This window comes from Corella eumyota, chromosome 2 (genome assembly GCF_963082875.1).
Source record: "Corella eumyota chromosome 2, kaCorEumy4.1, whole genome shotgun sequence".
In the NCBI taxonomy this organism is placed as follows: domain Eukaryota; kingdom Metazoa; phylum Chordata; class Ascidiacea; order Phlebobranchia; family Corellidae; genus Corella; species Corella eumyota.
In genome coordinates, this window is record NC_137491.1 from 14,667,279 (window position 1) to 14,689,475 (window position 22,197).

At 26.8% G+C, this 22,197-nt stretch overlaps 1 protein-coding gene across 1 annotated transcript in view; it reads right to left on the reverse strand.

Moving 5' to 3' along the window:
- LOC145743065 (triple functional domain protein-like) overlaps positions 1 to 22,197 on the reverse strand; it is a 40,506-nt gene that overhangs the window by 10,584 nt on the left and 7,725 nt on the right. Inside the window, exons 10-39 of the mRNA XM_082560943.1 lie at positions 21,888 to 22,018; positions 21,486 to 21,587; positions 20,841 to 21,050; positions 20,162 to 20,266; positions 19,534 to 19,703; positions 19,045 to 19,210; positions 17,887 to 18,073; positions 17,073 to 17,239; positions 16,582 to 16,725; positions 15,842 to 16,003; positions 15,350 to 15,434; positions 15,060 to 15,227; positions 14,628 to 14,759; positions 14,053 to 14,144; positions 13,757 to 13,857; positions 12,868 to 12,953; positions 12,589 to 12,715; positions 12,006 to 12,140; positions 11,433 to 11,562; positions 10,849 to 10,974; positions 10,255 to 10,422; positions 9,902 to 10,036; positions 9,253 to 9,372; positions 8,688 to 8,779; positions 8,160 to 8,277; positions 7,428 to 7,611; positions 2,199 to 2,306; positions 1,387 to 1,541; positions 649 to 807; positions 201 to 368 (exon numbers count right to left, since the gene is read on the reverse strand). Coding sequence (XP_082417069.1) covers positions 201 to 368; positions 649 to 807; positions 1,387 to 1,541; positions 2,199 to 2,306; positions 7,428 to 7,611; positions 8,160 to 8,277; positions 8,688 to 8,779; positions 9,253 to 9,372; positions 9,902 to 10,036; positions 10,255 to 10,422; positions 10,849 to 10,974; positions 11,433 to 11,562; positions 12,006 to 12,140; positions 12,589 to 12,715; positions 12,868 to 12,953; positions 13,757 to 13,857; positions 14,053 to 14,144; positions 14,628 to 14,759; positions 15,060 to 15,227; positions 15,350 to 15,434; positions 15,842 to 16,003; positions 16,582 to 16,725; positions 17,073 to 17,239; positions 17,887 to 18,073; positions 19,045 to 19,210; positions 19,534 to 19,703; positions 20,162 to 20,266; positions 20,841 to 21,050; positions 21,486 to 21,587; positions 21,888 to 22,018 — 4,133 coding nt within the window. The remainder of the gene's footprint in view (positions 1 to 200; positions 369 to 648; positions 808 to 1,386; positions 1,542 to 2,198; positions 2,307 to 7,427; positions 7,612 to 8,159; positions 8,278 to 8,687; positions 8,780 to 9,252; positions 9,373 to 9,901; positions 10,037 to 10,254; positions 10,423 to 10,848; positions 10,975 to 11,432; positions 11,563 to 12,005; positions 12,141 to 12,588; positions 12,716 to 12,867; positions 12,954 to 13,756; positions 13,858 to 14,052; positions 14,145 to 14,627; positions 14,760 to 15,059; positions 15,228 to 15,349; positions 15,435 to 15,841; positions 16,004 to 16,581; positions 16,726 to 17,072; positions 17,240 to 17,886; positions 18,074 to 19,044; positions 19,211 to 19,533; positions 19,704 to 20,161; positions 20,267 to 20,840; positions 21,051 to 21,485; positions 21,588 to 21,887; positions 22,019 to 22,197) is intronic.

Below are 22,197 nucleotides of genomic sequence, written 5' to 3' on the forward strand. Positions count from 1 at the left end.
TAACGGTAAAAATACCAATACCAATGGTAAAAATACTTATTCTAAGGGCAAAAATACTAATCTTAATGATAAAAATACTAATCCCAATTTTACTAATAATTAAATTACTTAGTTAAAATCAATTTTATGTTGCTTAACTATACAAGCAACCACCAATTATTAGTATGAAGGCGCAAGTTAGTTGTTAAAACGTTTTGTACCGAGAAAGTTTCGCTTAGAATGTGTTCCATTTCGGTCCGAAGATCTTGCGAATAAGAGTGGTTTAATTCCGGGGGCTTATTACCAAACATGTCGCCCCCGTTGCACCCGGACGTCCCGGAATTTTTTCCGACAGAATCAGTCGACTGTAACGAACATGCAGACGAACACTACATGCCGACATAAACACAGATACAAATTAATATTAAAAATATTTCATTTTTTAAGAAATAAAATTTACTAAATTTTAAACTCAAAAAATGAAATAAAAATAAAAAATGTTACAAGAATTTAGGTATTTTTTCTGTTAGTTAAATTATTTTAAACTAAAATAATACACCACTTTCATGCTTATTTAAATAATAATAATAATAATATCTCCAAATATTTATTTAAAACATGTCAGACATGCTACAAATTAAATATAAGAACATCATAAAAATAACTAACCCGACTTCCGGATGAGTCCAGAGCAAACTTGTTTCCGACGATCTGCATAGGAGGAGGAAGAGAGGGAGGAAGCTCTTCCTCGTCCGTGACGTCATTTACGAGATGTTTAACGGAGGAGGACGCTCGAATCACGGGAGAATTAGAGGAAGAAGATTTGGTCTGCATAAAATAAGTTTTGCAAAAATTTGGAAATTTTCAATCCAAGTCGATAAAAACTTAATTGTAAATTTTGATAACAAAATATTTATTAAAAAATTACATGACAATTTTTAAAATAGAATTTGTTGCTAGTCTATAGATTGTGTGCGTTAATTTTTTTTTTTGTATATATCTTTATCCTTGATGTGGGAAAGTCGAATGCGCGACTTAAACATAGAGTAACATCAGTTACTCCCACCCAGTTGCCTGTGGCAATTTGGAATATTATATTATAGATAATAATTGTCCTATAATTAAGCTGCTGATTAAGTGCAGGCTCAGCAGAAGTTCTTACCGTTTATAGCGCCTTACTCAAGGGCGCTAAAGCATGAGCTCAGTCGGGATTGAACCCACGACCTCATGTATGGTGTAGCAAGTGTTCTTATCACTACACCACGCTGCCGCTTAATTACTACAAATGCCTATTAGGCATTTACATCACTTAAGTAACTTTACATTTTTTGTACACTTGTTATTAAATATAAAAAAAATGAAACAAGGTAAAAACTATAGGTTAAACACAAAGCAAGTTTAACTTACGCTTTTTGTCCTTCTGCTTACTGGTGGAGTTTTTTCGTTCATATAAAGAACATCGTTTGACTGAACCGTGCTGGGATCTGGTGAGCTGGGTTTATAAGTCGCACTCCCGCTTATTATCTTTTTTCTTGACGCTGACGTCAACCATTTTCGAAAGCCTGGTAAAAACGTAACCATATAACGAGCATTTATTGTTTCATATACACCGTAGGTATTGTATGCACTTAACGATCCTTAAACAACTTATAAGTTGTACAATTCTTAAAGTGGTATGTTACAGAGTTTTGCAATTTTGTAAGTAATATATATAGAACGTTAGTTTGGTTGACAATGGATCACAAAATGGCTTTAGAACCTTTAAAAAATATCTGTGGTACTTAATTTTCAAAAATACTGAAAAAACGTTAACATAAAAAACCAGGTTACCATATTTTTTTTTGTGTGACGTAAAAAGTACCAAGTAGCGTAGTGAATGTAGACAGGCTAGTACTTTCTACGTCATCACAAACAGGAATTCCCCCCTTTTTTTTACTCAATTTAATTTTTTTTAAAGTTGTATAACTTAAAAATTAAGTGAAATTATTTTTGTGTTCATTGACACCAACTTTATTAACTTTTGAGTATGAAAATATCGCTAATATATGACTTTAAAAAAGGACTTACTACTTTTACAGTTATCTTTTTATTATTATAGAGCCTTTAAAATTTTGGGAGAACCGTAAAGTACACGAATCAATTACAGTTGGTATTTTTTAATCGATTTTCAACTTTGCAATTAAGTTGTGAAAATAATTTCTCATCTTGAATAAAAATACCTGATCTCTTTTCGCTAGGCAACGTCGAAGTAAAACCCGGAAGTGACGTTTTCGATCCCCGGGTACTCATTGCATCGTTATTAGATGAACCAGAAAGAAATGTGGAATCTAAAAATTAAAAATATTTTGAAAAAAAATGAAAAAAAAAATTTTAACTTTAGTGAAATACAAAAAAAAGGCAAATATAAAAACAAATGAATTTAACAATATAAGCAAAGGTTTTTGTCGGAGATTACCTTTGTGAATTGAATGTCTTTTGCTGTTACGTATTCTACACAACGAAAACAAAAACGAAAAATATTTCATACACTCCATAATATTCCAATATTTGATATCTTAAGCACATAACGTTACCCTAATGGCTTAGATAAAACTCTGTTACTTCGAAAATTTTGTTTGACTAAAATCAATGCAAATTACGTAAAAATTCGTTACTCTGTACCAACTAGGACTCGTTTTATACAACGCTCTTAAGACAAATTATACGACAAACACACAACAATTTTTGTCTCAAACAAACTAATTAAAAAATCAGATATGTATTTAAGTTAATGGACTCAAATTTTCCATACTAAACACACACTATTGAATTGTTATATTTAAAAGCTTTTTAATATAAAATGATCTATCAAAATCAGATATATAAAAAAACGAAAAACATTACAAAAATTTTAATATTAATGATAAAAATTGCCGCTTCTTGAATGATAGATTGCTTTTAATTTAACATTTTTTTTAATTTAATAAGTAAGTACAACCGAATAGTATAAAGATAAAACATAAACTAGTAATTATAATTAATTGAAGCAAAAAACAGATCAATTTACGATTTTTAAAATATTTATTTATATGTGTACAAATAATCGAATCCCATACCATTACTCCTATTTGTTATAATAGGTTATTAATATTTAATATTCGCGATATTTAATATATATTGTTCTTTTTATGGTCTCAAAATACAAGTGATCTCAAAAAATCAAAACTATCTGAAAAAAATTGACAATCTAACAAAACTAATTTCTTTATTAATAAAAAATACCATTTTCACTTAAACTGTATGACGCGTATTTATTCCCTTGGCGAATAATTGATAAATAGTTAAAAGAAACAAGGCCCAATAAAAGCTAAGTAAAACTAGATTGCTTGTATCTCTATTAGAAAATAACAGCCGATTAAATACCAAAGCCAAATATTCGAACCTAATTTTAAGACTAACATTTAAAAAAAATTATTTAAAATAACAAGTATTTTGAAATTAAGTTTAGCGTTTGTTTCAAAAAGCATATACTTAAACTAATTGATTATATATACTAACTCCAGTAAGACTTTTATACATCACTAACAACTTAAAGCAACACCGGTGAAACAATATATTTAATACAGTAATATGGGAAATTACTCATAAGAACATAATCATAACTACAAATTATTTATCTACGCAAATTTAATAAAACCTTTCTTACAAAACTTACTAAAAAAGGCAAGATCTAGAAAAATCTAGACACTATACAAAAAATATTATACTCTATGTGTATAATTGTTATAGTCCGCCGTTTTTTAACAACTTTCGTTTTCTTAAGGGTAGCATGATACTGTAACTATCTGATAGCTACTGTAACAATTTTAACTATATACCAATTCATTAACTGAAAATCATGAAGGCGTTTTTCCTGTTTAGAAACACAACCCTTTGCCTACCTCGTTTCTGATTATCCGTTTGAATCATATACAGGATAGTGACAACGCCGGACGAAGAGGTTTTAACTACTTCAGATACAGTGTTATTTTATTGCCACGCTAAAGTCATTCTTAGGTATACAAAATATTTTAAGTATCTCCCATCACAATACGAAAAAAATAACAAATTTAAGGAATTTACCAAAATAAATGCGAGCATTTAAGATAAATATCTTTTAGAAATTTAAGTTGGCATGAAATAAAAATTTAGTTTATATTCATTATTTGCCCATTTTACTGAAAATCATTTGACCGATTTATTTTCGGTAAAATGGCGTTATCATGTATACGGGTTTCGGTAAAGTGGTTTTCGGTCCTATGTCAATTAAAGTGTAACATTATACACCTTGTTTTTAACTATAGCTATATAGTGTACATAGCACCTTATCTAAACTTATACTGAAATCGTTAAAAAACATTTTTTAATGTTATTGAACTAAGATTAAAAGATATTTTATTTATAAATTTAAAAATATATTATTATTATATTTTAATACATAAATTTATATATGCATTTTTTTTGTTTGTTAATATCAAATATTTATTAATAAAATAATATTTAATAAAAAGACAGCAGATTTAAAATAAAAGAGTAGTATGCTTAACGTTTCCAATATCATTTCGTTAAAACAGTCCGATAAAATTTCATTAAAAGATGTCCGAATTTTCGGAGCAAATTAAAAACAATAATAAAATCAAATTCAATCAAATCGCCAATAAATCGATAAAATTAGAATAAATCTTTTAACAATTAACAATTTATGTGAATGAAAATGAAATAGTTAATATTATTTTATTAAACTAATATAGTCAAACAACTGTATTGCTTTAAACTATTTTAACTATTTGCTGTAAAAACTACAATAGACAACGCCAAAATTTATTGAAAATCAATTACCATTAAAAACAATGACTCAAAATTTGGCACTTAATTATCTTTTTTGTGATTTAATACTAAAAAATAAGTTATTTTTTATTTTATAAATTTTTTTTTTAGATATTTAGATATTTAAATATTAAAAATATTTTTTGGAAATAATAAAAAAAAACTCACAAAATGTGCCAATATACCTTACACATTATTAAATGTAAAATGCACTACTGGAACTTAGCTTAGGCTTGACAATTATTACTTAAAGACAACTCCAGTTAATTATTTAATAAAGTACCATCTTAATTTAGGTGTTGCAAACCGTTTTTAAATTTTCCCACTCATTTTAAAGAATATTAATTTATAACTAAAAAAATTAGACTAATATAAACCTCTACCTAACACTGCATCATCTTCGGCTTGGATCCTTTTTGTTTGAAAAAAATTCAATTTCTTATTTGTAAAGCATAATGAAAAACTACGAAAACGTTGTTTAAACGACATTTCATCAGAGCCCGAATGCATTATATTCATTGCAAAATGTGAGAGAACGTAGCCTCTCTCGAATTTGTAATAAATTACCAACCGGTCGATTAAATAAAAGACTGCTTCAATTTAAGTCTAAGGACTTCATATATTTATATAACACAACCAAAAAACGCAATATATGCATTTGTAGATTGCGGAATTTTAAAGTTGCTTATTAAAAAATTGAGCAGTTATTTTACGATGTCAATAAATAAAATTAATTTTTGACTTATTTTTAGGTAGAATGAATTAACAATTAACAAATATAATAAAAATAATAAGTATAAAATCATAACTTACATAAAAATGACGTTGAAACTAATATATAAATCCAACTATAAATATATTCAGTCTTAAGTTGATCTTTTTTAACCAATAAGATCAGAATTTAATAAACCAAAATCTAGATACTCTTTAGATTTAACTTAATAACTATGCTTCTTACCTCCACTATTAACAGTCTAAATTTTTTACAAAGTTTCTATAACTTAATAAAAATTACTCATTATCAACCTAAATAAAGATCTGATTTTCTCGTGGGTGGCCATGCACGAGCAATAGTGCGTATTACACCAACCTAATTCTTTTTATCCTGTAACATTATAGTAATACCATCACCACCGTTGTCACAGCACGTGTGTATAAAAATAATACACAAAACTAAAAAAACATTGGCATTACAAACTGTTTAAAAATATTTAAAACAACGTATTTAATGAAATACTTTACGTGGGTTTTTTGACAGTCAGTAATTCTGCAAAATTTATTCTAAAAATACACCAAAAACCAGGTAACCATATTTTTTGTGTGACGTAGAAAATGTACTAAGTTTTGTGTAGTTTCTACGTCATTACTTTCTATGTCATCACAAACAGGACTTTTTTTTTAATTATTTTTTTTTAAGTTGTATAACTTAAAAAGTAAGTGAAATAATTTCAAGTTAAAACCATTCTAGTATTCAGTAACACCAACTTTATCAATTTTTTTAGTTTAAATTCGCCAATATAGAAAAAAGTTATGGGGTAAATTAATTCAATAAAAAAACTAAAAAAGTTAAAATGACTTTTTAACGAAAAGCGTGTTCAGTTAACAAAATAAATTAAATCAAGATAAAAATGTGCAAGTGTTACATAAACCATCAAATTTTTTTAGGAAAAAAAAGGGTAGAAATAAAAGAAAAATATTTTTTTATAATAATCACTTATACAATTTAGATAATTTACCTGCATTAAATCTAAATGCGCATAACGCTCACGGCTTATTTTGCTTTCAAGTTTTGGGAGTTTTTAGAGCAGTTGTATTAAATTACAAATCCCTTTCTTATGAAGTGAATCAGACTTTACTGCAGTTTATAAGAAAGTGTTTATCTGTGGCTTATATTTTATGAAACAAACAAAATGATTTGAGAATAGGTTTTTAGTCAGTATTCGCTAATATTACTAAAAACTATTTGAATAAACTTTAAATTTTTTTTCGAAAATTAAAAATTTCTAAAACGATACTCCACCAAAATTGAAGTTAAATATTTAAAAAAATTTAAGGAATTTTCCGTGGTAAAAAGGGTTTAAGGGAATTTTATGTGGAAAAAAGGGGGTTTAATAAAAAATCTTATATTGGCAGTTTTTTTTTTTTTTTTTTTGAAGTGGCTTATGCGTCATAAATAATAATATTTGATCGGGATAAAACAACAGTAATTTTCCTTCACATTTTATATTTAACCTATTATCTACATAATATTGAAACTCTTTAAAACATAAATTATAAATCGTTTGTTAAAGTACATGTTGATATATAAAATGATTTAAAAAAATCGTATTTAAATTTTTTGCTATTGATTCTGATTGCTCTGTTTAAGTTAACCCTTGCTTTTTCCTTTCTTTAGTTAATTTTAATATAGAGACGCTTTTATACTAATATAACCATTTCTATATTAAATTATTAACGATAATTTTATTTTATTTTCCGCATATAAATACCGCAACAGTTTTCTTTTCTCCGAATTAAAATAATAACTGTTCTTAAAAACTGAGTTTTCTCTAAAAAATGTTATACAAAAAAAAATAAACCAATTTTTAAACACTATTACTCACCGTTAACTGGAGTTATAAACGAATAAGGAATTAACTCCACTGCCCCGCCATCTACCGGTTGAACTAATGCAAGTTCGTCACACGACTGCAAAAATTTAAACAACTGATCACGCTTCGCTGTCACGTGACCTTCTGTACCAGTGTTGTAATCGTTGACTACTCGCACGATGTCGCCATTTCCATACTAAAATAATCAGTGTAATAATAAAAGCCTACAAAACAAAAGGTTTCGAGTTCGAGCCGCACCAAAGCTACGCTATATCGCCACTGAGCCCGGCGTTTAGGGATAGCTCAAACACGCCCCAATAGCACACCCTTACCCAATAAAACTATCAAAGATCCTACTCCGTTAAGCAAATATAAAAAAAAAGTAAAATTCAGTTTTGTGATATTTCTGTCATCACCGAAAACATTTTACCGAGTATACATTTGACCGAAAAATTATTTTTAACAACGACCGAAAAGTAATTTTTAATATCAATGAGATATTTTCTGTAAGCTTTTAAGGCTTACCAATGCCATATTATTTGCCTTTGAGGCTGGCGTTATCGTTTAGCTCAAACAAGTCGCGAAAATTACACCCTTTCCAAATAAAAACATAACATCTATCCTATTAAGGTAAAGTAAAACCGAAATAATAAAAAGAATATTTTCAAAATATTTTATAAGTTGTAACATGTGTTTTTGAATTATTTTTTTTTATATTAAACTTCATTTTAGATTTTAACTCACCATTTCACTGTTCACAGAAAAACGAGAGTTGAGTGAAATTGAGTCAGGATTTCCCAAACTTCCAGATTCACTCAAACTCCATTGATCACCGTCCAGTGTTCCTCCTGAGCTATTTAATCTATTAATAAAAGAAAATTTATCAGTACACTACTTTGCATAAAAAAGATAAAAATAAAAAATGTGTAAAAATTGATATCTGATCATTAAAGTAAAAACTATTTAAACGAAAGAACAATTTCCAGAATACTAAAATTCTAAAAACCGCATTATCAAAAAAAATTCACATTTTCGGTTAAATGGTGTTTTTGGAAAATTCTTTTCTGGTCAAATAGTTTTTAATCATATGACATTATTACATCAAAATTAGGGATGGTTATTTTATATATTATAACGCTATTAGCAAAAAATATGGAAAAATACGAGTAAAATTAATATTTTTTTAATGTAAAATTCTCAAACTATGAAAAAAAGTAATAAAAAACTCAAAATAAATTCTACAATTAAATAATAAAGCAATAAAAATTTTACCTTTTAAGTTTGTTCTCAGGTATATCAGTGTATGAACGTTTAAGTAATGAGGAATCATCTACTAAACCTTCATTCAGCTTTCGAACCCACTCCTATTTCGAAAAGACAGAATATTAAATAATTAAATTTTGAAACCAACAATTTCACCGAAATTAGGGTCAAAATTTTTTTTAGTTAAAGGCTTAAAAGCTATTTTCTATATCTGTGGTTTAAAGGAAATGCTTTAATGTATGTAAAATAAAGTCTAAGGTGTTAACCTTTTTTTGTCAAGTTATTTTTGATAATAAAAATTCGGCTTTACTGCCAAAAAATAAGTAACATTTGTTACCTTAAGCAAGCCTCGAGTTGACTTACTTGTTTTGGAATATTATTAATTATAGTGAGTCAATTTTTAAACTGCCAGTTAGTAATTAGTACCTTAGAAGATTTAACCAGTAAAAATTAAACCTAGGACCTTTATAGTGAAGCAAGTGTTTTAACCACTACACCAAGTGGTCAAAAAGTATATAAAATACAGTATTTATAAAGGTATATAGTATATTAGGGAACAAAAATAAACTTAAACCTGTTTTATTTCCACCGTCGAAGCTTTTAAAGTAAGTTTAAAGTCAGCTTGTCTATTTGAAATCACAAATTTACAACTGTCTTCCGTTTCCATATTTCCATTTACTAACAAGTCACTTGTCTGTTAATTAAATAAAAAAAAATTAAAGTATTATATGATAAGGTAAGAAATAGAAGTTGTATAATCATTCTTGTGTTTTAGTTAACTTTAGGTTTAAAAATATCTTTAAAAAAATGGAATAAAATTAAAAAAAAAATTTAGAATAAAATTTGTTTTTTCTTGTCTAGCGTATTTGCTTAAACAAACAAAGAAAAAACTTTTTTTTACATATCTTTATTCTTGATGTGGAAAGGTTAAATGCGCGACCTAAACATGGAGTAACAACAGTTACCCCAACCCAATATTGAGTTGCCTTTGGCAGTTTGAAATATTATACATCATAATTGCCCAATAATTATGCTGCTGATTAAGTGCTGGCTCAGCAGGAGTTCATACCGATTATAGCACCTTACTTAAGGGCACAACAACATGAGAGCATTGGGGATTTAACCTACGACCTCATGTGTAGTAGCAAATGTTTTTACCTTCATGTGGAATAGAAAGTGTTCTTAAAAAAACTTCAAACAATGTAATAGTGTAAAATATTTACTGAATATTTTGATTTAAATATGTATCTCATTTTCCCCTGATTATCTTTTCCCTCCTTGCAAACCAGCAGAGAAAATTCAAACAAAAATAGATGACGATCCCGGCCTTTTCTTATTAATTGTTTACCATCAAAGACCTACATAAAAAATTAAATTAAAAAAAATAAATAATTAAATAAAAACAGCGTAAAAAAAACAAAAAATATAAAAAAGTGTCTAATTGTAATAAAAACGTAAGCAATCGAAAATTTATTTCTATTGTAAGTTTAAATTAATTAAAAAAAACATTAAATATATTAAACTGTCTTATTTCAAAAAAAAAATTATCTTTTTACAATAACTTTTTTTAAATTACTTGAAAAGAATCTTGCAGGATGATTTCTCCCTGGGCATTAAAATCCTCATTAAATCCTCTCATCATGTCAAGATGTAAGGCATCGTTTGCCTTCCTTGGAACACTTAACATCACATCAAGTCCCTCCTTTATTTCGCTCATCTCCGTAGTACAACATGAAGCCAAGTCCTTTTATTAAATAAAAATATAAAGTTAGACAAAAGCCATCAAAAAAAATAAAAAAAGAATTCAAACTTTAAATCAAACTTTTAAAGATACTATTCAATTCCTTGCCTACAAAATGCATCTTAATTAAATTAATATGGTTGCAATTTATAACTAATATAATATACTCTTGGTAATTCACTTGCGCACTACAAGCGACAATTTTTTTTAGGTCTATCAATAGGATTTACATGTCAATATTTAAGTAAATAAATAAATGTATATTGTTCACTAAGCCTCGTTATATTTAAATAAACAATTTAATACCCTATAAACAATTTTAAAACAAAGTAATTCTATATTATGAAAAACATATACATATAACACATATACTGAGCAACAAATTTTTAACATTAAATATTTATTTATAAATAAAATTAAACAAAAAACCTTGAGCAAAAGTTGATATTTAGTTATTCGTTGCACCGGTTTAATTAAATAAGAAGATAGAGAATTATTCAGCTTCTTTTTCGCTTGTATTTTGTCAAAAAAGTCTTCAGCACATTCCATTAAAACCTGGGTTTATAAGTTGAATATAAATGTATCAAATAAAATATTTAAAAAAATGTTACATGTTATAATAGATAGCCACCACGAGAAACAATGTTTTTCTTAACATAAAATTTATATTTATATAACATGTTCTAATTTTTAGGTTGTTTATAAAAACTATTTGAGTTAACTTTAAATTATTGATAAATATATAAAGTTACCCCAAGAACAAAAAAAAAATCATTTAATAAAATATACATGTAATAAAATAAAAAGCACCACAGGCATAGTGTAGCAATTTAAACACTTTTCTTTATAAGGTCATTTAAGTTAAAACCAATTATAGGACAATTTTAATTAATAATATCCCAAACTGCTAAATGTAAACTGAAGTCTGGGTCAAGGTAACAAATTTAACTTTATGTTTAGGCTGTAGATCTTTTGACATGAAGGATGAATAAATATAAAAAAAATAACAATACCTGATTAGAAGCTGGTTTATTTTGGCAGTAATAAACATAAAGATTAAATTTGAGACACCAATGAACAAAACAGTGTCCGAGGTCATCAGGAAGTTGCTCGTATTTTTCCAATTCTTTTAAAAATATTTCACTAAAAAGTTTTGGGAAATGTTATTATCGCAATAGTAAAAGTTTAACCAATATTGATCAACAGGGCATAGTATACAATTAGATAAACTCTTTGCTACTTGTTTCTTTTTTGAATTTTGAATGTAAACATAAAAAAATCACACTAAATATTTTTAACATACAATTTTAAACTTTTTTAAATTTAGTTATTTTATAATTTGTTGTTTTATTTTTTTAATATTTTAATACCATTTTATTTTTTTGTGTAAAATTTTCAATATTGTAAATTTAAATAGGTTTGGTCTAATATGACATAACCAAAAAAAATTAATTGAAATCAAATCTTCTTAGAAACCTAAAAAAAAATTTATTTATATCGAAAAAAAAAAAAATCTCCATTTGTATGTACTGAACAATTTCGATTTAAGCTTATCTCTTATTTTAATAAACAAATTTAATAAATACCTGTGAAATTTGTGTAATTCTGTAATATTTCCAAACAAAATATTTTTTTGACCTCTTAACTTTTGTGGCATGTCTGGATTTGTGTCCATTTCACTCATGTAAAAATTCATACAATCTTCCAAATCTTTCACATAACTAAAAAACAAAAATATACTTTAAATTTTATTACCTATATTTACACCTCTCATAAAAAATAGTTTGTTTTTATTTAACTGGCAGTGTGGTGTAGTGGTTAGAACACCTTCTACACAACATGAGGTCCTGGGTTTAATCTCTAGTGATTTCATGCAGTAGGGCATATGAGTACTCTTGTTGAGCCAGCACCTAATTAGCAGCTTCATTATCTGGCGATTATAATCTATAAAATATCAAACTGCCACAGACAACTTAAGACTGGGTCAGAGTAACAGAAGTTACTCTATGTTTAGGTCGCGCATTCAACCTTACCACATCAGGGATAAAGATATATAAAAATTAGTAGCACATTTTAATAAACATATTAACTAATTTAATAATTTAATAATAAAATACATTTTTACTAATATTAATTACAAACTAAAAATCTAAAATAAATATCTATTACGCTCTCTCAGTTTGTAGCAGTTCCTTCATTATAAAATTTTGCCTTCGAAGAGTTTTGGTTTCTTGTACGAATTTATTTGAGTCTGTGATTTCTTTATTGTAAGTTAACTCAGGGGAGGTGGCTTTACCTTTTGAAAATTTAATATTTTAACATTTTAAAAAAACTTCTATTTTACATGCTTACTTTTTTGATAGCCTTTATCAAATTCTTGTTTTTTATACTAATATATTGTCTGCTTTTGTAAACTTTGCAGAAAAAAAAAGTTTTTTAATTCTTTACCGTTTCGTTTAAATGTATTGTTTTTGTCGGCAGGATGATCCAAGTTTTTCTTTTGGATTTGTAGTCTTCTGAGAAATTCACTGTACCTTTAAAAGAAAGAATGTGTTATACTTAAAAATATAAGTACCTAAAAATATAAATCAATAAACGATTTTTGTTTCTCTTATATGTGCAGTATTTTATAATAATCAGTCATATTGTGTATTGGTAAAACACTTAAGAGGTCATTGGTTTGATTTCCACTGTCGTCATGTCATAGCTCTTTTAAATAAGCCAAAAATTAATTTACAAGTTGATTATCTGGAAATATGGCCAATAATATTAAAAACTGCCAAAGGTAACTCAATACTTGGTAAAGTTAACAACAGTTACCCTATATTTTAAAGTGTTGTGTTACAGAGTTTTGCAATTTTGTAAGTGATGTATATAGCACGTTAGTAGGATTGATAATAAATCACAAAATGGCTTTAGAACCTCTAAAAAATGTCTGTGGTACTTACAATTTAATTAAAAATTTAAAAATACTGGAAAATGATTAACATAAAAAAATAGGTTACCATATTTTTTGTGTGACGTAGAAAGTACCAAGTAGCGTAGTGAATGTATACAAGCTAGTACTTTCTACGTCATCGAAAACAGGGCTTCCCTTTTCTTTTTTTTAATTAATTTTAAATTTTTTTTTAAAGTTGTATAACTTTAAAAGTAGGTAAAGTTGTTTAAAGTTAAAACCATTAATGTGTTCAGTGACACCAATTTTATGGATTTTTGAGTATAAAAATATCGCTAATATATGACTTTAATGTATATAATGTATAGGCCGTATAGTTGGTCTTTCAACTTAACAGAATAAAAATATATAAAAACCCACAAAATAGAAATAATAATATACCTATTTTGTACAGTTGATTGCAAATTCATTGTAATATCACGAAGGAAATCTAATTTCTCAATAACGTTTCCAGAAAGACTGTTAAACTGGAATAAATGACTCTAAACAAGTAAATTTTAAAAAAATTGTAAAAGTTTTAATTTTTAATGAGTTTTAGCATTCTGAAATACCTAATTTAATAAAACTTAAAATTTAAAACAGTTTCAATAAAAATTTCAAAGATTATTAAATAAAATAAATGTTAATTAAAAAAATTTTTTTAGTCTAGGCTAAGATTAACTTTTAAAAATTACTACCTTTGCTTCATCAAAAAAGTTTTGGCAATTATTTAAGTTAAACTTTGTTTTATTTTGGTTTGCAGATGACATCAATTTTAAGCACTGCTCATCTATAAAACAAACTTTATAGTTATCAAAAACAATTTTATCATCGTATCACAATTGAAGCGAAGGCATTGTCTAGTGGTTAAAATATTAAGATTCACTACACAAGATTCTGGGTTCGATATCTAGTGCTACCATGATAAAGTGCAAGTAGGTTGATATAACTGATACAAACTCTAATCAAGCACAAAATCTATCGACAGATTATTTAACAACCATTTATCAATAACATTCCAAACTGTTAAGAGGTAATAAATGTGATTCTATGTTTAGGCAAACAGATTCAGCCCTTGCCAAACTATTTGCCCTTAAGCCCGGGGTTCACAGATAGCTCAAACACGTTAAAATATTCCCCCTTCTCTCAAAAAACCTTCTACCCCCCCAAAAAAAACATTCGCTTAGGAGTATATGAAAAAAGTCAGTCTTATCAAGAATAAATAAATACAAAATAGAACATAAATAACAAGAACTGTAATAAAAAAACTTACTAGCATCATTAAGCCATTGATGCATTTCTTCCACTTTAGTTTGATAGTTTTGCCATTGCTCCACAGCAATATGTCTACTACTCCACAGCTGCAACACTTGATTTTCACGCTGGAGTACATCTTCCAAAATTGCTACATATACATATTCATATTATAAAAAGACAATATACTTTTTTTATGTAAAAAAAGGTATATTAAATAGATCGTTATCATTTGACCAGAAAAAAAGCATATGCATAGAAACCCATTTAACCAACAATAAGACCATTTTTATCAACCCCAATCTTAAGCCTTTCCCTAGAAAATGCCCTTTAGTTTATGAAAAAAATGATTACCAAATTTTAATATAATGTTTTTAAAATTTTGGTTTTAGGCAAATGTTTATTTAGTGAAATGTTTTTTGTTAATTTTAGCAAATATTAAATTAAAAACCTCTGACACATTTCTCTGGTGAATGGGTTCCAATGTTCACTTCATTAGTGAATGTGTCATCGGGATAATGTGCCATTATTTGCCGAACCACTTTTAAAAACTCATTGCCTAACTTTCTAACAAGTGTACATGCTTGTAGAAACCGTGCTTTTTGGTCCGAATGTTTTTCTGTTAAATTAAATAGTTATAATTTTATATTAATAATAGCTAAATATAAATTTAAAAGTTATTATTTTCATTAAGTTTTTCGAATTTTTTTTTCTTTATTTTTAAAAAAACAAAAATTTTACCAAGCTTTGCTTTGCAATTTGAGTTTTCATTAAGTTCTGGGTTGCGTTGGTAATCAGTTTGTAAACAATTTAATACTTCATAAACCTGTACAATAATTTACAAATAAACTATTAAGTAAAAAGTAAAGTTTTACCTTAATAAGAATTAATTTAAAAATTAAAAAAAATAAAGGATATATTTATTTCTGAAAAAAATTTTAAATAAAAAACTATAGAACAAGAATTTAAAACAAAGAAATATCACCATAAACAATATATAAAAAAGGAATAAAAATCAATTCCAAAATTGGTACTATAATAGCCTTGCATATTAAAAGATATATATTTTTGAAAAAAAAAAATTAAAATAAAAACTATGCAACATAAACTTTAACAATGTTAACTACATTAAAAACTTACTAACTAATAAATAAATTAAAAAAAAAAAAAAAATTAAAAAAAAAAATATTATCATAAACAATATAAAAAAAATAATGATTATGTTTAACTTACGCTGTTGGCAGTAGCATGAAACTTATGAGCAGCAGCAATCATCTTTGTTCTCTCTTCGTTGTGTCGAGCAAGAGATTGCCATGCATGATAAACTCCTTCCTCCGCCTTTCTTGCTGCATCCGAGAAATCTCCTTCACGAAAACGAGAGGCTTCCGTCTGGACCTTAAATTTTAATATGAAAAAAAATTGTAAATAATCTTAAATAATTATTTTATTAAAATTATTAAATTACAAAAAGTAACTAAAGTTGTCCTAATACTAGGGTTCTTAATTAATTACCAGTTACCTAAGCACATTTTTGATGTTTATGTTTTAAAAAAATGGCTTGATAAAAAGCCAAATAAGCCTTTATTTAAATAAATTGCCAGCATTAAACTTATGTTGTTTTTACAAACCTTTTAGTTAAAAAATGTAAATTCTTAAAATAAATTGGTTAAACAACTACAGGTCTATCAGACCTAATTTATAAGAAAAGAAAGTAATTTTCATATAAAAAATTGGAATTACTTGTACGTTATGGTCTTCCAAAAATTTAAAAGATAAAATTCGTGAAGAAATAAAGTTATAAAAGCAAATTGGCCGGCACAGTAATGCACAAATAAGAATTGACAAATCCCGTAAAGTACAAAAAAAAGTTATTAAATACCATAGAGTTATAAGAGTTTGTCAAGGGCAGTAAGGTGCAAGTTACAGGTAATGGAATTAAAGAATAAATAAACCTTTAAAAAAAATAAACCTACCTGCATTACTCCAACTCTTGTTTGTTCAGTAGCCCTGGTGCACTTTTCATGAGCGTTTTTACATTTTTCAGTTTCCTTTTTGTTGGTTAAATTGAGGTGGGTTACTCTTAACTGCTGTTCACCACTTGCTATCCATTTAAGAACCTTAATAAAATGTTTAAATATTTTTTTTATTTGTTTCAAACAACTTTTGTAAAAAAAACTTAATTTCAACCAACTTTTATAGAAAAAAAAAAGATTTCAACCAACTTTTGTAAAAAAAAATTAATTTTAACAAACTTTTACAGAAAAAACTTAATTTCAACTAACTTTTATAGAAAAAAAAATGATTTCAACCAATTTTTGTAAAAAAAACTTAATTTTAACCAACTTTTATAAAAAAAAAACTGATTTTAAACAACTTTTGTAAAAAAAATTAATTTCAACCAACTTTTGTAGAAAAAAAACTGATTTCAAACAACTTTAGTAAAAAACACTTCATTTCAACCAACTTTTATTGAGAATGATTCCAATTCCTTCAGTACGAGACATTTTTCCAACTTTGCTCTGTGTTCGCACGACATTTTATTAACTTCTCTGATTCTACGTTGAACTTGCTCGCACAGATCTCGAACTCGGATACAGACTGAGGTATTACCTCCACATATCATTTCCAAATCTATAGCAAAATCAAATTTAAATATTAAATACTTAGTTTTAAAATATATTTATTGAAGAACAGATAATAAAAATAATTTCAAAAAATATATACGATTTAAACATTGCATATTCAATAAATACTTTGATTTTTATAATACAATTTGTTTTTCGTCTCACAATCTATAAAGGGGGTTTCCATTGTAAAAAAAACGTTATTGCAAGTAGACAACAAAAACAATTGTACATTGTAAAACTATTCTTGCAAAAACTAATGCGCTGTTTTCTAAAATTTTATTTATTCAAACAACCTGAACTCAAGGACATTTGAGAATATATTAAAACAGCGTATAAACAAATTCACTTTAAACCTGGTAATACCAAATAGAGTTTGACTATAAAACCTTAAATCAGGTTTATTATAAAGAAAAAATACTAATTACATTTTTAAACTCAGATCAGTTCAAATAGATATACTACATAGCCTAACTTTTTGTTTAAGTTCCCCTTTAAAAAGAGCTTTTAATAAACTACAATAATATAATATTAGAATTATACAATAAATAACATAAATAATAAAAACATTCAACCTTATCTAAATTTCTAGGCAAAATAATTCTACATTGTTTAATAATTATTAATAAATAAGAAAACAAAATTTTAAAATACCTGATTGATCTAATTGAGTTAGAATGTCCGAAGCACTGACATTAACTTGTTGAGCTTGTTGTCTTAAATTTTCAATCTTCTCGTTAGCTTGTTTGTGTCGGTGTTTAATCACTGAGGTGTCAAACATTACTAACTCTAACAAGGTTCGTTGCATATCATCCACCCAACATTCCAACCCTATCAGAACCTTGAAAATTTTTCAGTACTTTAGTTTCTCACAATTGGATTTATATTAAAAATCACATTGCAGCTTACTTATTTTTAATTTAAATTTGATATGGTTTAATATGTGAATTATAATGTTTAGTTTATATTTAAAGTAATTTCATGTAATATAGTATTCACTCATAGCTACCAAAAAAAAAAAAAAATTTCAACCGAATAAAAATTTTCCCAAAAACCAAAATTTAGGTTAAGTTTTTTTTTTTTTTTTTTGCAATTCTAAGAGAAGGCTTAAAAATTTTTTTAATAAAAATGATCTTATTGTTTGTAAATTGGCACGTTTTGAATATATTGCTTTTGTCAACTGTATATTCGGCAAAATAATTTTTTTAGTACTATGAGAGTAATTGTTTTTTTTTAACTTAATGATAACACTTAATATATTAAGATAAAATAAATCAAAACAATTACAGTTTCCAACTAAATCAATGTTTTTTTAAAACAAAATGCAAGCACAAAAACAAAAATAAATTATTAAATTTTTCTTGTTTGCCTGCACAATTTAATAATAAAAAAATGAAATAATAAAAATAATAAAAAAAAATTTCGAAAATAATAAAAACTAAAATTCATACTTTCTACTTACAAAATATTGAAGACATCTCAAAACTTTTTATAATTATTTAAAAATGTTTATCATTATTTATAGTAGTAGTATAAAATATCTTAATAATTTCAGGTATGTCCTGTTTTACATATTAAGGCAACATTTTTTTAAAAATCTATTAAAAAAAATAAACAATGTAAGTGTTATCAGTCAATTTAATCAATAATACTCTATTCTGCCTAAGTTAACCGGAGACTTGATCAGGGTAACAAATGTAAGCCTATGTTTAACTTATGCAGTCGTGCCAACAGTTAAGATAAATTAATAAAAGGATCAATTAGCCCATTACTTAAATGTATACAGATAGAAATTCAAAAATTTTAACTAACCTCTGTAGCAAAGCGATCATATGTCTGAAACTGCAAAGCAAGTTCTAATCTAGTTTCATTATCAGGACAAGAATCTTCAAAACTCCGTTGTTCGATTTGTAGTTGTCGCAGAACTGTTTCAACATGTTGAATCGATGTTGTCATATCCCGTCGACTGTCCTCTACACTAGCGCAACTGTGAATTAATAAAAAATCCATTAAAAAATGTAACTAAAATTCCTTTTCTACACTTTTTGTTTTATTTATATTGCCGTAATGTAAAAAAACTAGTATCCAGATAACCTTTGCAGTTTAAGAAATTAATAACCATATTTGCCCAATAACCAATGCTAATTAGATTTTGTTTGGCAAAAAGTTTGTACAGTTTATAGCGCCTTACTTAAAGCTCTAGCAGTAAAAATTAAGTCAAGAACCTCATGTAGCAAAGTCAACCACTACACCACAGCATCAGTACAAAATTATGTGGAATAGATTTTTTTTAAATCTCACCGTAAATTATGAAGTAAACCTTTTGCCTCTTGTTGGCAAGCAACAAATGATCCAATAAGTCGATATCGTTGACCTCTAAATTTCCTTAATCCATCCTCTGCTGCTTCGAGTGATTCGGCTACATCATCTTCGTGCATTTCATTTTTAACTGACTCGTACACTTTCCATAACTACAACAGTTCACAATAAAATTATTATTAAAATATGTCTTCTACACTGTCTACAAAAACACATTTTAGATAACTTATTATGGTAATCCTATAACATAGAGCTTAGTGGATGATATATATATGTATGTCCAATTCATAAACCCAAAAATAAATAACACCACTGTTTGTGATACAAGGATTAATTATCACAGACAAATATTAGTTAAGAGTTAAGACCATATTTCGACAATACTGAGTGATAAGTGTTACTCTACGTTTTGGTGGTAAAGTAAACCTTCCCACATCGAGAATAAATAAATATATATAAAAAAAAATTAAAATCCCAACCGTGGGGTGGGCTATTGGCTAGTATTACTACAATAATCCACATGAAAAAGGTGAAAGAATTGTAATAAACACAAAACCATAAATAAAAAAACAAAAAAATTTCTTTTTTAACAATTAAAATTTGTTAATACCTCTTGTAGATTGGTGTTAAAAGAAACTGACGTGTTTAATATATTTCGTCTTCTTTCAACCCTTCGTACAAAATCATGAATCTGTTCTTCGAGATTTTTAGCAACCTAAATTCAAACATTTAAGGTTTAATTTTAATTTTACCGATTTTTGTGAAAATACTATTTCAATACATATTTTAAACTTTGTAAAAAAAATGTTTAAAAAAACTTATTTTAATAATACTGAAAACCATTTCACTGAAGGAACACAACTTTGAAATCAACATCCCGAAAGGATTATTTTACGTAATTTTAAACACAATTTTTTTTAAAACTGAAGGTATTTTCCAAGGTTGCTTGGGTAGAAAAGAAGTTGAAAAAAATTTTTTTGTTGTGTACCACAAAAAAAGATAATGTTTTTTGTTTTATTATCAAATTGTCGGCTCCATGAGTTTATTTTATTTAAATTAACCTCACAAAAGTCAATCTTATATGAAAACGTCACTTAGCCTTTACAAGCTTCACAATATTTTTTTCTTTAAATTACAAACAAAAGTTCCGAATCAATATTTATTTTTTGATACCCAATCTCTTAAAACATAAAATCTAAGCAAGTTGATAAAAAAACCATATAAAATTAAATATTGTAAAATTGAAATCCTTTTCGTAATTCTTTAGAATTTTTTTTGGAATAAATTACCTGAAAAATTTCATGAGGGTCACAATCCCCACTCTGCGCAAGTTGTTCTGCTGCCTCAAGAAGTTTTTCAGCATTGGTGTAAGTGTTTTGTGCAACATCCTCAAAGTCTTCGTGCCTTTTTCTTAATTGCGAAGCTCGATGCAACGATTTACCGATACCAGAATATTTAGCAAGAAAAGCTTCTCCATGCTCTGATATCCATTGCATTACCTGGAATATAATACCATTTAATTTATTTTTGATATCAAAAAGAAAATACAAAATTATAAAAAAAATTAAAAGTTTAGGATCATTTTAAAATCTTAAATGATAATAATAAAAATGTTGCAGTTGCAGGTTGCAGGAAATAGCGAAAACGTATGTAGATATTAACAAAAGTGGCTGAATGCAAAATGGGCGGCGTTTTTAAACCTTGCCCTAATCTTCCCTTGTACTTAATAGTCGGTTTTGAATTTTTCCTTGGCCCTTTATGTAAATACCTTATGCATTCCACAGAAAAAACAAAAATGCCGTTCTGTCCTGCATTCTGCGAATTTTTGTTAGCGTTTTATTTATAGTCTTGCACTATCTCGCATCCTGTACTTTAGTATTGTCCAATGTTTAATATATATTATTATATATTTTATTACAATTAAAAATTTATACCTGTTGAACATCATGTTCATAAACTCGTAATTGGTGTTTTTGTGCAAGCGATATTTTTCTTTCATTCCAGATTTTTTCCAATTCTCGATGATGGTGAAATACCTAAAACATCAAAAACTAATTAAAAAAAACAATAGCAATATATTAAGTTTAAAATATCGTAAACATATCATTTTTTGTTTAAGTTAATTTTGATGTTATATAGCAGAGATCGAAAGAATAATCTCAAGAGTATAATAAAAAACAAACACATTTTTTTATTGATTTTTGTTCTATTATCAGAAAAAAAAACAGGGACAATTAAATGACATTAAATTTTTCAGAAAGAAAGTTTTTTTTCAATTTGACAAACAAAAACAATGTGACACAAAAATTTTTTTTTTAAAATAAAATTATTTTTACCTCATGGATAGAGTCGAGAACCTGCTGGGAAGCACTGCTATAATCAATTAATTTTGTTAAACAATCATCAGTGCTGGGCGAGGTTGGTTTTTGTAAAAAATCAAGTAATTCTTTTCCATTTTCACAAACCTAGATAAAAAAAGTAACGATCTTATTTTACAAATTCTTAAAAATATCAAATATTTAAAATAGGTTAGTATCAGTAATACTGGTTAAATGCTCGCCCAATAAAGGCTGCATTGTAATATAGTTTCAAATCGCAACTATTATTTGCCGGTGATAAATAACTCGGCACCACAAAGGTCATTTT